Source organism: Oncorhynchus mykiss, chromosome 16, assembly GCF_057628025.1.
Source record: "Oncorhynchus mykiss isolate SJ-2025 chromosome 16, ASM5762802v1, whole genome shotgun sequence".
NCBI lineage: Eukaryota > Metazoa > Chordata > Actinopteri > Salmoniformes > Salmonidae > Oncorhynchus > Oncorhynchus mykiss.
The window spans coordinates 12,304,793-12,320,377 of record NC_143037.1 but is presented as its reverse complement, the minus strand read 5'-3'; the positions used below and the strand labels follow the sequence as shown (position 1 = coordinate 12,320,377).

At 43.4% G+C, this 15,585-nt stretch overlaps 1 protein-coding gene across 16 annotated transcripts in view; it reads left to right on the top strand.

Moving 5' to 3' along the window:
* LOC110492836 (neurexin-1a) overlaps positions 1-15,585 on the top strand; it is an 80,019-nt gene continuing 64,434 nt past the window's right edge. For 12 of the 16 annotated variants that reach the window (XM_090201912.1, XM_090201911.1, XM_090201909.1 and 9 more), the window contains exons 1-4: positions 53-285; positions 1,150-2,511; positions 11,011-11,025; positions 12,294-12,323. In XM_090201912.1, the coding sequence (XP_090058038.1) occupies positions 1,770-2,511; positions 11,011-11,025; positions 12,294-12,323 (787 nt within the window). In that variant the 5' untranslated portion in view covers positions 53-285; positions 1,150-1,769. Of the gene's footprint in view, positions 286-1,149; positions 2,512-11,010; positions 11,026-12,293; positions 12,324-15,585 lie in introns of all 16 variants that reach the window. The other 4 variants (XM_090201913.1, XM_036946190.2, XM_090201915.1 and 1 more) reach the window with 1 other exon arrangement.

Below are 15,585 nucleotides of genomic sequence, written 5' to 3'. Positions count from 1 at the left end.
AGCCACGTGACGCACGGAGCAGCAGACTGCACCTTCTCCTCCTGGGTAAAGAGAGAGAGAGAGCGAGTGAGTGAGTGAGAGAGAGATGCGTTTGCTACCACCGGGCTGTTTGATCGAGAAGTGGCTGCGATTGTTCTGATTTCGGTAGGGCTATCAAACGGGTATTTTCCAATGAAAGGTTTGGTTGCTGTCATGTCCTCTCACAACGTGGTGATTGTTATCAGATGAAATTGAGAAAATCGATGAGTAGCCACAGTAAAAACGACCAGAAGATGTGTGTGTAAGGTAGGATGGGACATTTTTATCTCGGTGTGTGCATTATACTAGAGCTTTGCTTTAGGCTATATATAGCCTACCTATTTAATTGTAATAGCCTAATAAGGCATTTGTCTCCGGGCTGTGTTTTCAGTATATTGATTCTCACGCGCAGGTGGGGTAGATGGATACCCGGTGTAACGGGGAGCTCGAGCTCACAGGAGATGAGGAGATGAATAGCACACGCACACACACACATTGATACCGTTTTTTAGAAGAGGGAGAAGAATGGCCGCAGATCGACAATCGATATTTAAATCGCTCTCATTTTACCAAGTCTATCAATACTGTGATTTGGAACCCTAATCTCAACCACGTTAACGTAGTTCATGGTCAGGCGCAGGAGAGGCGAGCGTGTGTAAACTGCCTTTTCCTATGGTGTGAAAAGGGGGTTCATTCGATAAATGAGGCGCATTTGAGTCATCCTCCGCATCGCACGATAAACTTATTTGTTGCGCTTCCAAAGCACTTGCTGAGGCACGAAGTGTTCATATTGGAGTGTTAAAATATTTAGCCTTTTGGAGGTGTTTGTTTTCAGTGTTGTAAAACGTTCAAAACGTTTGTAGATAGAAATGCAATAAGTAGAACTGAAATGATTCCCAGTTTTACTTGACTGACAATAATAAATATTATACACAGCACATGACATGCATCTGGATATTCTGTAACTAACTTATTCCTGAAAAGACCCACTGGTATATTACAAGGTGGTAGTGGGTGGTATGAGACTGTCTGGGAAGACTGTGTGTGTGTGCTCGTGTGTTTGTGTGCGTGCGTGTGTGCACGTGCAGTGTATCTGACCCAGGCTGATAATGCTGTCCCTTCCCTCTGTAGGTCACTGGAAAGAAAAGAGTGATGACACGGCTGTGAGGGACATACATTCACAGCGCTGAACCCACGACCCTGCTGAGAGAGAGAGAACCTCGGGGGAGAGGCTCCGTCTGCTGACGGTGTGTGGCGGTGTATTCTCTCTCTCTGAGGGGAACAGGAACTAACGAAGGCACCGATATGGATCCCACGCTGCACCCGTTATTTCTCTAACACACACACACACACCATTGAAGGAAGACGAGGGATGAGGAAGGAGGAGACACAGACTAGCAGATAGACTAGAACTAGAAACACAGAGCTCTAGCACCACGTGACTGGCAGTCAGAGGAACCCTCTATGGAGGGTGTAGGGTGCTAGGAAGGCCCCCAAGAAGACTGTAGGTTGCTACGAAGGCCCCCAAGAAGACTGTAGGGTGCTAGGAACGGCTCTAAGAAGACTGTAGGGTGCTAGGAAGGTCTCTAAGTAGACCTTAGGGTGATAGGAAGGGCTCTAAGAAGACTGTAGGGTGCTAGGAACAGCTCTGAGAAGACTGTAGGGTGCTAGGAATGGTGTTCGCACCATGAGCTGTAGAGTAGGTTGTGCTGCCCAGCTCTAGCCTGCGTGTGTGTGTGTGTGGTGTGTGTATGTGTGTGCGCGTGTGTGTGATGGCGGTGTGTGTGGGGGCCGCGGCCCCCCTGCTATGTGTCTGGCTGTGCCTCTGTAGCCTTGGGGGATCCAGAGGGGAGGTGCTAGAGTTTGGGGGGGTTTCGGGACAGTGGGGGCGGTTCCCGGTGTGGAACGCGTGCTGCGAGAGCATTCTGTCGTTCAGCGTTAGAACTCACAGCGCGGACGGGCTGCTGCTTTACCTTGACGACGAAGGATTCTGCGACTTCTTGGAACTCTTGTTGCTACACGGAAAACTCCGCCTACGATTCTCCATCTTCTGTGCCGAGCCAGCCGAGGTGAGTTCCGGGGTTGCCGTGAGCGACGGCCACTGGCATGCCGTGCGTGTGAAACGGGACTGGAGGAACACAAGCCTTGAGGTGGATGGAAAGATGGAGGGATGGGCGGAGGTGAAGAGCAAACGGAAAGACATGACCGTTTTTAGCCACACGTTTATGGGCGGGGTTTCCCCAGAGCTCCATGCCTCTCCGCTCCGCCTCACTTCCCCTGGTGTAAGAGACCACGCCTCTTTTGCTGGCTGGCTCGCTGGGGTCACCGTCAACGGATCGGTGGCCGTTCTGGAAGGATCGGAGGGTGTTACCGTGGGAGACGGGTGTGGGCCGGCCCACGAGTGTCAGAACGGAGGGGTGTGTTCTGTTGTCGAGATGAGGGCCGTCTGCGACTGTACCGACACCGGCTACAAAGGCAACGACTGCAGCGAAGGTAAGGCCTTACCCAAACCCTACCTTGTAACATTGTGATGTCATCTCGCACACATACACTATATATACAAAAGTATGTGGGCACCCCTTCAAATGAGTGTATGCAGCCCCACCCGTTGCTAACAGGTATATCAAATTGTGCATACAGCAATGCAATCTCCATAGACAAATATTGGCAGTAGAATGGCCTTACTGAAGAGTTCAGTGACTTTCAACGTGGTACTGTCATAGGATGCCCACCTTTCCAACAAGTCAGTTGCTCACTGCTAAAGCTGCCCCGTTCAACTGAAAGCCATTTTATTGTGAAGTAGAAATGTCTAGGAGCAAAAACGACTCAGCCGCGAAGTTGTAGGCCAACTCTCACTACCGAGTTCCAAACTGCCTCTGGAAGCAACGTCAGCACAAGTACGGTTTTTCGGGAGCCATTTCATGGCCGAGCAAGCCAAAGATCACCCTGCACAATGCCAAGCATCGGCTGGAGTGGTGTAAAGCTTGTCGCCATTGGACTCGTTGCCATTGGAGCAGTAGAAACGCGTTCTCTGGAGTGATGAATCACACTTCACCATCTGTCAGTCCAACAGAGGAATCTGGGTTTTGCAGATGCCAGGAGAACGCTACCTGCCCAATGCATAGTGCCAACTGTAAAGTTTGGTGGAGGAGGAATAATGGTCTGGGGCTGTTTTTCATGGTTAGGGCTAGGCCCCTTAGTTCCAGTAAAGGGAAATCTTAACGCTACAGGATACAATGACACTCTAGACTAATCTTTGCTTCCAACTTTGTGATAACAGTTTGGGGAAGGCCCTTTCCTGTTTCAGCCTGACAATTTTATTTAACTTTTATTTAACTAGGCAAGTCATTTAAGAACAAATTCTTATTTTCAATGACGGTCTAGGAACAGTGGGTTAACTGCCTGTTCAGGGGCAGAACGACAGATTTGTACCTTGTCAGCTCAGGGGTTTGAACTTGCAACCTTCCGGTTACTAGTCCAACGCTCTAACCCCTGCCACAATGCACAAAGCGAGTTCCAAACAGAAATGGTTTGTCGGACATCGGTGTGGAAGAAGATGACAGGCCTACACAGAGCCCTGACCTCAACCCCATCGAACACCTTTAGGATGAATTGGAACGCCGACTGCGAGACAGGCCTAATCGCCCAACATCAGTGCCCGACCTCATTAGTGCTCTTGTGGCGGAATGGAAGCAAATCCCCACAGCAATTTTCCAACATCTAGTGGAAAGCCTTCCCAGGACAGTGGAGGATGTTATAGCAGCAAAGGGGGGACCAACTCCATATTAATAACCAAGATTTTGGAATGAGATGTTCGATGAGCAGGTGTCCACATACAGTGCCTTGCGAAAGTATTCGGCCCCCTTGAACTTTGCGACCTTTTGCCACATTTCAGGCTTCAAACATAAAGATATAAAACTGTATTTTTTTTGTGAAGAATCAACAACAAGTGGGACACAATCTTGAAGTGGAACGACATTTATTGGATATTTCAAACTTTTTTAACAAATCAAAAACTGAAAAATTGGGCGTGCAAAATTATTCAGCCCCCTTAAGTTAATACTTTGTATACTTTGACTTGCAGCTAGCTGTAAGTCGCTTGGGGTATGTCTCTATCAGTTTTGCACATCGAGAGACTGACATTTTTTTCCATTCCTCCTTGCAAAACAGCTCGAGCTCAGTGAGGTTGGATGGAGAGCATTTGTGAACAGCAGTTTTCAGTTCTTTCCTCAGATTCTCAATTGGATTCAGGTCTGGACTTTGACTTGGCCATTCTAACACCTGGATATGTTTATTTTTGAACCATTCCATTGTAGATTTTGCTTTATGTTTTGGATCATTGTCTTGTTGGAAGACAAATCTCCGTCCCAGTCTCAGGTCTTTTGCAGACTCCATCAGGTTTTCTTCCAGAATGGTCCTGTATTTGGCTCCATCCATCTTCCCATCAGTTTTAACCATCTTTCCTGTCCCTGCTGAAGAAAAGCAGGCCCAAACCATGATGCTGCCACCACCATGTTTGACAGTGGGGATGGTGTGTTCAGCTGTGTTGCTTTTACGCCAAACATAACGTTTTGCATTGTTGCCAAAAAGTTCAATTTTGGTTTCATCTGACCAGAGCACCTTCTTCCACATGTTTGGTGTGTCTCCCAGGTGGCTTGTGGCAAACTTTAAACAACACTTTTTATGGATATCTTTAAGAAATGGCTTTCTTCTTGCCACTCTTCCATAAAGGCCAGATTTGTGCAATATACGACTGATTGTTGTCCTATGGACAGAGTCTCCCACCTCAGCTGTAGATCTCTGCAGTTCATCCAGAGTGATCATAGGCCTCTTGGCTGCATCTCTGATCAGTCTTCTCCTTGTATGAGCTGAAAGTTTAGAGGGACGGCCAGGTCTTGGTAGATTTGCAGTGGTCTGATACTCCTTCCATTTCAATATTATCGCTTGCACAGTGCTCCTTGGGATGTTTAAAGCTTGGGAAATATTTTTGTATCCAAATCCAGCTTTAAACTTCTTCACAACAGTATCTCGGACCTGCCTGGTGTGTTCCTTGTTCTTCATGATGCTCTCTGCGCTTTTAACGGACCTCTGAGACTATCACAGTGCAGGTGCATTTATACGGAGACTTGATTACACACTGGTGGATTGTATTTATCATCATTAGTCATTTAGGTCAACATTGGATCATTCAGAGATCCTCACTGAACTTCTGGAGAGAGTTTGCTGCACTGAAAGTAAAGGGGCTGAATAATTTTGCACGCCCGATTTTTCAGTTTTTGATTTGTTAAAAAAGTTTTAAATATCCAATAAATGTCGTTCCACTTCATGATTGTGTCCCACTTGTTGTTGATTCTTCACAAAAAAATACAGTTTTATATCTTTATGTTTGAAGCCTGAAATGTGGCAAAAGGTCGCAAAGTTCAAGGGGGCCGAATACTTTCGCAAGGCCCTGTACTTTTGGTCATGTCGTGTACAAACACCCATACAGTGCCTTCAGAAAGTATTCACACCCCTTGACTTTTTTCACATTTTGTTTTGTTACAGCCTGAATTTAAATGTGATTCAATTGAGATTGTTTTATCACTGGCCTACACACGATGGCCCATAACGCCAAAGTGGAATTATGTTTTTCTAAATTTGACAAATTAATAAAATAAAACATTCAAATGTCTTAAGTCATTAAGTATTCAACCCCTTTGTTATGACAGACCTAAATAAGTTCAGGAGTAAAATGCAATTTGTAAGTAAATGTGCTTAACAAGTCACATAATAAGTTGCATGGACTCACTGTGTCGACCCTCGTCAAGCACCAGGTGCGCCATCAGCTCGACATTGTCATTACGATGCTCGTGATTAGCATCGTTCTCATCGGATATGTAATCAGGCATGGGAAACAAGTCTGGGGAGTAAGGCCTCATCTTCTGTGGTAAGTAATGGCATAGTGAGTACAGCCTCAACCGTTTTGCCACAAAATTTCTTAACACAAGCAATGAGAAGTAGTACAAAATGAAGGATTACTAGGCCATAGATGAGCCAATGGAAAACTGTTGAGAGTTTCAATCCCGGATAAAGGGTCCCAATCAGGGGTTTTGAATTTCAACCTGTCCTCAATGTGGTCATGTAAAGTTTTCCTATGTGACACTTTGTTTAAGTGTCACGTGGGACATCGTTAGATGCATATTTTGGTAATGAAGCAGCCGTGCTGGAGTGGGATGGGCAGTTTGTGCCACACTGCCAAGTCTCTTGGAGTAGTATGCAACAGGCCCTTGTTTCCCAACGTGATTCTGTGTAAGGACAGATGACATAAAACCATATTTCTCACACACAAATAAATGAAATAGTCTGAAGTGGTCCAGCAGTCCTGAACAAGGGGAAGAGGTTAATAATTGTTTAAGTTTCTCAAGTGCCTTCATATCCTCTGCTGTCCACTGTATCTTGTCATTCATCACCATGTTGTGACCATGAATGAGATCAGAAAGTGGTTGAAGTCATATCAGCATAATGAGGTAGCCAGGCTCTGTTCAAACAGTTCATCATTATGCAATCATTCATTCACAATCATTCATTCACAATCATTCTGTTATTGTGTGCGTCCACACATTCATTCATGGAGTACCCTTCCCTTATTTTCTTAGTTCTTTAACGCTATCTACATTTCTTAACAGCAGTAAACTCTCAAATCAGTCAGTTAACTATTGGCAGCCTATTTTGAATGAAATTTGGTTAACTTAAATTCAATTCCAAGGATCAGTCAACTCAATTCTCACTATTTAAAGGTGCAGGTATTCTTACTACCATTACTTAAAAACCAGGAATCAGTTACATCAAGAACATGTTTTACACAGGCCTTCTCTACACCAGGCTCAGAGCATTCACTTTTACGCCGTAGAATTCTAATGTCTTCACCGGTAGTGCTGTGAAAGCAAAGGTTAGTGGTTACAACACTGCTACAACTAGCAGGCAGACAGGAAATGGAATTGTTGGACATCAGCCATAACTCCTTCGATGTGTGGCTTAGTAATAATATTGTAAAACTACCGGTCCCTCAGTGCATTTCAAACACAGATTAAACCACAAAGACCCGGGAGGTTTTTCCAATGCCTTGCAAAGAAGGGCACCTATTAGTAGATGGGTAACAAAAAAACGAACATTGAATATCCCTTTGAGCATGGTGAAGTATTAATTACACTATGGATGGTGTATTAATACACCCAGTCACTACAAAGATACAGGTTTCCTTCCTAACTCAGTTGCCGGAGAGGAAGGAAACCACTCAGGCATTTCACCATGAGTCCAATGGTGACTTTAAAACTGTTACAGAGTTTAGTGACTGGGATTGGAGAAAACTGAGGATGGATTGACAACATTGTAGTTACTCAACAATGCTAACCTAATTGACAGAGTGAAAATAAGGAAGCATGTACAAAAAAAAACATATTCCAAAACATGCATCCTTTTTGTAACAAGTCATTAAAGTAATACTGTAAAAAAAAAATGTGGCAAAGAAATACATTTTTTGTTCTGAATACAAAGTGTTGTGTTTGGGGCAAATCCAATACAAACACCTTACTGAGTACCACTCTCCATATTCTCAAGCAAAGTGGTGACTGCGTCATGTTATGGGTATTTTTAATTTTTTAGTGCTTAGAACACTGCACCACTCTGGAATAATTATAAAGGACTGGGTCGTTTTTCAGGATAATTTTTTTTAGCTAAGTACAGGCAAAATCCTAGAGGAAAACCTGGTTCGTTCTACTTTCCACCAGATACTGGGAGATGAATTCACTATTCAGCAAGACAATAATCTAAAACACAATGCCAAATATACACTGGAGTTGCTTACCAAGAAGACAGTGAATGTTACTGAGTGGCCGAGTTAAAGTTTTGACTTAAATCTGCTTGAAAATCTATGGCAAGACCTGAAGATGGCTGTCTAACAATGACCAACAACCAATTTGAGCTTGAAGAATTTTGAAAATAATAATGGGCAAATGTTGTACAATCCAGGTGTGGAAAGCTCTTTGAGAAATACCCAGAAAGACTTTCAGCTGTTATCGCTGCCAAAGGTGATTGTAACATTTATTGACTCAAGGGATTGAATACTTACGTAATCAAGATATACTAGTGTTTTATTTTTCATAAATGTTTTACAAATGTTTTAGTTCGTCTACCACTTTGACATTACAGAGTATTTTGTGTAGATCATTGACAGAAAAATTGAATTAAATCCATTTTAATCCCACTTTGTAACACAACAAAATGTGGAAAAAGTCAAGGGATGTGAATACTTTCTGAAAGCACTGTATCTCTAATATGACTGTTACACCATCCATTCTCCCTTTCCTATACAGTATTGTTTGTCTCTCTGACTGGGTAAGCAACTTGTCTTGTTCCTAGATCCTAGTGGTGATCAACATTGTGGTGATCAGTAGATCCTAGTGGTGATCAGTAGATCCTAGTGGTGATCAGTAGATCATAGTGGTGATCAGTAGATCATAGTGGTGATCAGTAGATCCGAGTTGTGATCAACTCTGTGGTGATCAGTAGACCCTAGTTGTGATCAACTCTGTGGTGATCAGTAGATCCTAGTGGTGATCAGTAGATTCTAGTTGTGATCAGTAGATCCTAGTGGTGATCAATAGATCCTAGTGGGGATCAATAGAGCCTAGTGGTGATCAGTAGATCCTGTAGGTGGTGATCAATAGATACTATAGGTGGTGATCAGTAGATCCTAGTGGTGATCAGTAGATCCTAGTTGTGATCAGTAGATCCTAGTGGTGATCAGTAGATCCTAGTGGTGATCAATAGATCCTAGTGGTGATCAATAGATCCTAGTGGTGATCAGTAGATCCTATAGGTGGTGATCAGTAGATCCTAGTGGTGATCAGTAGATTCTAGTGGTGATCAGTAGATCCTAGTTGTGATCAATAGATCCTAGTGGTGATCCTAGTGGTGATCAATTGATCCTATGGGTGGTGATCAATAGATCCTATAGGTGGTGATCAGTAGAACCTAGTGGTGATCAATAGATCCTAGTGGTGATGAATAGATCATAGTGGTGATCAGTAGAGCCTAGTGGTGATCAGTAGATCCTGTAGGTGGTGATCAATAGATACTATAGGTGGTGATCAGTAGATCCCAGTGGTGATCAGTATATCCTAGTGGTGATCAGTAGATCCTATAGGTGGTGATCAATAGATCCTAGTGGTGATCAGTAGATCCTAGTGGTGATCAGTAGATCCTAGTGGTGATCAGTAGATCCTATAGGTGGTGATCAGTAGATCCTAGTGGTGATCAGTAGATCCTAGTGGTGATCAATAGATCCTAGTGGTGATCAATATATCCTAGTGGTAATCCTAGTGGTGATCAATTGATCCTGTCGGTGGTGATCAATTGATCTTATGGGTGGTGATCAGTAGATCCCAGTGGTCATCAGTATATCCTAGGGGTGATCAGTCGATCCTAGTGGCGATCAGTAGATCATAGTGGTGATCAATAGATCCTGTAGGTGGTGATCAGTAGATCCCAGTGGTCATCAGTATATCCTAGTGGTGATCAGTCGATCCTAGTGGTGATCAGTCGATCCTAGTGGTGATCAGTAGATCCCAGTGGTCATCAGTATATCCTAGTAGTGATCAGTAGATCCCAGTAGTTATCTGTAGATTCCAGTGGTGGTGAGTTACGTTCAGAACCAAGCCTGTTTTATGTTGTTCAGCAGCTACCAACCTGTTGCTTTCTGTGTGTGTGTGTTTGTGTGTGTCTTAGTTCTGAGATCTAGGCCCCTCCTTCGCAACCCCCTCTCTCTCTGCTGAACAGGTTACCATAGAGACTGCCGGGTTCTGAAAGCGAGACTCTGTTACATATGCTGCCCTGGGCCTTTATCCCCCTAACACTCTACTCCCTATTTAACTATCTCTACTAGGGTCAATCTATAAGAAACCTTGTTGATTCGTTTTGATTCATTAGTTAATAAATCTGGGATGGAAACTTAGTGTTACAGTGTGCAGTGTTGCCCCCGGACCCCCACCCAGCAAAGAACACCCAACCCCCACACTACCTTTGCCAACGCGGCTGAAAACGATCCTAGGGGAAACACTGGTGTGTAGAATGTTTGTGCGTGATACGCAGATGAAATATGTGGCGAGTGTCGTGTAGTGTGTTGATTAGCCTGATGGGTTGTTGGAAGGGAGGCCAGCGACATATTGCCACTGCCATTGTTTCGACAATAATGCAGCGCGGCACACCATTTCTAGCACCGGGACTGAAAGTGGAATTTTGCCACATTGCTTAAACATATACAATTAATTTAGATCAGCAGGTAAGCCGTAGAGGCTTGGGGCTTGGTTTCTACCATGTTAATAAATGACAGAGGGAAGGGAGATTTGGTTCACACAAACACACACACTAGTACTGACCAAAGCATGTTTCTCCCTCTACTGCTGTTTCCTATCACCAGTTATCCATTATCCATTATCCATCGATCTATTCATTACTGCAAGGGTCCATGTGTATGTGTGTGTGTGAGTGTGCATGTGTGTGTGTGAGTGTGCGCGTGTGTGTGAGTGTGCGCGTGTGTATGTGTTCTGGTACAGGAGGCTGGAAGGTAAGTTCTGGGTGAATAAAATTGTCCAGATTCCAAACACACAGGTAGGAGTGTCTGCTTTCATCAACCCTGACCACTGTGTGTGTGCGTATGCGCGTGCGCCTGTGTACGTGTCTATTGAAATTCTATTAATGTATGAAATTCTATTAATGTATTTTTAGATTAATTGAATTTCAATTGACTTCCTGAGTTGAGAAAAATTGACCGCAACCCTGGCATGTGTGTGCACTTGGGGTGTGTGAAAGGCTATTAGTGCCGCATGGTATAAAGGATGTCATCTGGGTGGATCTGCATGTGTGTAACCAAGGTGATGGTGTGGTAACGAGCGGCTGTGCATGGCGTGTTAATGAATGTCTGTCTTTCTCTCTCCTTCGTCTGGACGCTCCCAGAACACTACAACCCAGGTGGGTCTCTCTCCCTCTCTCCACCTCTCCTTCTCTCTCTCCTCTCATCCACCTCTCCTTCTTTCTCTCTCTCTCTCTCTCTCTCTCTCTCTCTCTCTCTCTCTCTCTCTCTCTCTCTCATCCCCCTCTCCACCTCTCCTTCTCTCTCTCTCTCATCCCCCTCTCCACCTCTCCTACTCTCCCTCTCTCATTCCCGCGTGTGTGTGTGTGTTGTGTGTGCACACGTGTGTGTGGGGGGGTTGCAGTCAGACGGTAAGTAAACTTCCTTCATGGACAAATGCCTGATGTTTCAAGTGGCTCTCCACTCAAGGTTAGAGACAGACAGTACCATAATAATGCATTTTACTTGTGCCTTTCAAGATACCCTAGGACACTTAGAGAGTAAAAATAGAATAAAATAGCAAATATAAACATGATATTACTAAGGTCAAATAAAAAAAAACGCCCCCAAAAACCAACATAACCATACTGGAGGGCGACGTCAACAGCCCTCAGCATCCCCTTCACCATAGATAGATAGGGGGAAAAAACATTTTAAAAACAGACAAGCAAGCAAGAGAGTGTGTGTGTGTGTGTGTGTGTGTGTGTGTGTGTGTGTGTGTGTGTGTGTGTGTGTGTGTGTGTGTGTGTGTGAGTGTGTGAGTGAGTGAGTGAGTGAGTGAGTGAGTGAGTGAGTGAGTGAGTGAGTGAGTGAGTGAGTGAGTGAGTGAGTGAGTGAGTGAGTGAGTGAGTGAGTGTGTGTGATTTTGCATTATGTAGAAACCACACACATACAGCAACATGAGCAGACACCAGGTATAAAGATATAAAGGTCTAAAAAACTGTCAGCTTTCAATAGTTACAGTCGGACGAAGTGAATGAACACGTCAAAATATTACAGGAACGCGTCAGTATAGGCGAGGATAACTCGCTAGTGTAGCAACGATTTCCAAAAGTACAATCACTGTGCTATTATGTAACTAAACACTCACTAGAAAGACTACATCTTCCTTTGATTGTTTATAGTAACAGTTCAGACCCGAAACAGACACTTATATTCACCGCACACAATCAATCAATCAGATGTATTTATAAAGCCCTTTCTACATCAGCAGATGCCACAAAGTGCTCATACATAAACCCCAAACGGCAAGCAATGCAGATGTAGAAGCATGGACACTACTGTTAGCTAATGTTAGCAAAAGTAGCTATGATGATTGATTGTGTTTGTCAGGACAATCACCCAATGCTCCTCTGTTGTGCTGACTGTGCTCTTGTCTTCCTTTAAGGTCTGGCTCACCTGATGATCGGCGACCAAGGTATGACCTATTACATCACTATGACATCACTTCCTGTTCCTGCTGTTCCCCCCCATCACCACACCCCTTGCCCAAACCTCCTCCTGTTCCTGAAATGACCCAGACGCTGATCCAAGGTCAGGTTTGACTTTTCTCTCTATTGGGTTTAGGGCTAGGATATTGGGAGGCTAAACTGATCCCAGATCTGTGGTTAAGGTGAGGATATGGGTTTAGGGTGATCCTAGATCAAGGGCCAGATCCGTGGATGGCTTGGATGGTTTGTGTGTGTGCGTGTGCGCGCGTGTGTGTGTGTGTCGATTGCAGGTTCTCTGCCATATATATCTCCACATCCCGACCCCTCCCACTGCAATCCCTTCCCCTCCCATTGGCTCTTGCATGTGGATCTCCCCTCTTATATGCCAGTTTTCTGTTCATGTAGTCTTTAACATTGCATGACAATCGATAAAAGTGTATAGAAGCAGTGCTGTCAAAAACACCACCTTAACTCAGTTCTATCTGTACAGGCACTTTGACTACAACACAAACACACTACTACTACTACTACTACTACTACTACTACTGCTGCTACTACTACTACTGCTACTACTACACAAACACACTACGACTATTACTACTACTACACAAACACACTACTACTACTACTACTGCTGCTACTACTACTACTACTACTACACAAACACACTACGACTATTACTACTACTACACAAACACACTACTACTACTACTACTACTACTACTACTACTACTACTACTACTGCTGCTACTACTACTACTGCTGCTACTACTACTACTACTACTACACAAACACACTACGACTATTACTACTACTACACAAACACACTACTACTACTACTACTGCTGCTACTACTACTACTACTACTACACAAACACACTACGACTACTACTACTACTACTACTACTGCTGCTACTACTACTACTACTACTACTATTACTACTACTACACAAACACTACTATTACTACTACTACTACTACTACTGCTGCTACTACTACTACTACTACTACTATTACTACTACTACACAAACACACTACGACTACTATTACTACTACTACACAAACACACTACGACTACTATTACTACTACTACTACTACTACTACTACTACTACTACTGCTGCTACTACTACTACTGCTGCTACTACTACTACTACTACACAAACACACTACGACTATACAAACACACTACGACTACTATTACTACTACTACACAAGCACTACTACTACTATTACTACTACTACACAAACACACTATGACTACTATTACTACTACTACTACTGCTGCTACTACTACTACTACACAAACACACTACGACTACTATTACTACTACTACACAAACACACTACGACTACTATTACTACTACTACACAAACACACTACGACTACTATTACTACTACTACACAAACACACTACTACTACTGCTGTTGCTGCTTTTACTACTACTACTACTACTACTACTACTACTACTTATCCTACTTCTACTTATACTGTTGCTGCTGCTTCTACTACTACTGCTGCTACTACTACTACCTCTGCTACTGCTGCTACTACTACTACTACTACTTATTCAGCTTCTACTGCTGCTTCTACTACTACTACTGCTGCTACTACTACTACCTCTGCTACTGCTGCTGCTACTATTACTGCTGCTACTACTGCTACTACATATTCTACTTCTACTACTGCTGCTGCTTCTACTACTACTGCTGCTACTACTACTACCTCTGCTACTGCTGCTACTACTACTACTACTTATTCAGCTTCTACTGCTGCTTCTACTACTACTACTGCTGCTACTACTACTATCTCTGCTACTGCTGCTGCTACTATTACTGCTGCTACTACTGCTACTACATATTCTACTTCTACTACTGCTGCTTGCTTCTTCTAATACTACTTATTCTACTACTACTGCTACTGCTGCTACTACTACTACTACTACTACTACTACTACTACTTATTCTACTATTACTGATGCCCCTACTTCTTCTGCTACTACTGCTGCTACTACTACTACTACTACTGCTACTACTGCTGCTACTGCTACTACTTCTACGACTACTACTGCTACTACTGCTGCTACTACTACTACTACTACTGCTACTACTGCTGCTACTGCTACTACTTCTACGACTACTACTGCTACTACTGCTGCTACTGCTACTACTTCTACTACTACTACTACTGCTTCTTCTATTACTACTACTACTACTACTACTACTGCATCTTCACTACTTCTTCTACTATTACTACTACTATTACTACTGCTACTTCTTCTACTACTACTATTGCTACTTACTTCACATACACTATTGTACTGTACTGGAACACACTACATCACACACTTTCAGGTAGTCAAACCCAGTTTGGAATACATCAGTGTTTGTGCCTGTTACATTCTAAACCTTCATACATCATAGTTGGTGGTTGGAGTGCCACTTAGCTTACAGTGCTGGTCACAGAGATATCTATGATACACGACAGTGTAATGGTGTTCTAGTAAACTAGAATGCTGCTCCATTAGGAGCATGTTGGTCTTGTTTGATGCCAGTGCTGCTTTTCTACCTTTTCAAAATGGTGCCTCTTCTTTATTTTCTTCTTACTTTATTTTTTTCTTCAATATTTCTTTCAAATGACCAACACTTACTCTTTCCCTCTCTCTTTCCCCTTCCCTCTTCAATATCTGTAGGAAAGCTCAGAGGTATACTTCTCCTTATTGCTTATGGCTATGTATGGCTAGGAGCCTGAATGTATGGCTAAGACCCTGAATGTATGGCTAAGAGCCTGAATGTATGGCTAAGAGCCTGAATGTATGGCTAAGAGCCTGAATGTATGGCTAATGTATGGCTAAGAGCCTGAATGTATGGCTAAGAGCCTGAATGTATGGCTAATAGCCTGAATGTATGGCTAAAAGCCTGAATGTATGGCTAAGAGCCTGAATGTATGGCTAAGAGCCTGAATGTATGGCTAAGAGCCTGAATGTATGTCTGTGAGCCTGAATGTATGTCTGTGAGCTTTTCCGCTTGGCTACAAACTGAAATAATTTAAAATACTGTATGTGTTCCAAATTGGAATGTGTCTTTGTTCATGTAGCTACACACTTAGAAGAAAAGGTGCTATCTAGAACCTTTTGGTTCCAGGTAGAACCCTATTGGGTTCCTTGTAGAACCCTTTCCCCAGAGTTTTCTACATGGAAACCAAAATAGCTCTAACTGGAACCAAAAAGGGTTCTCCAATAGGGACA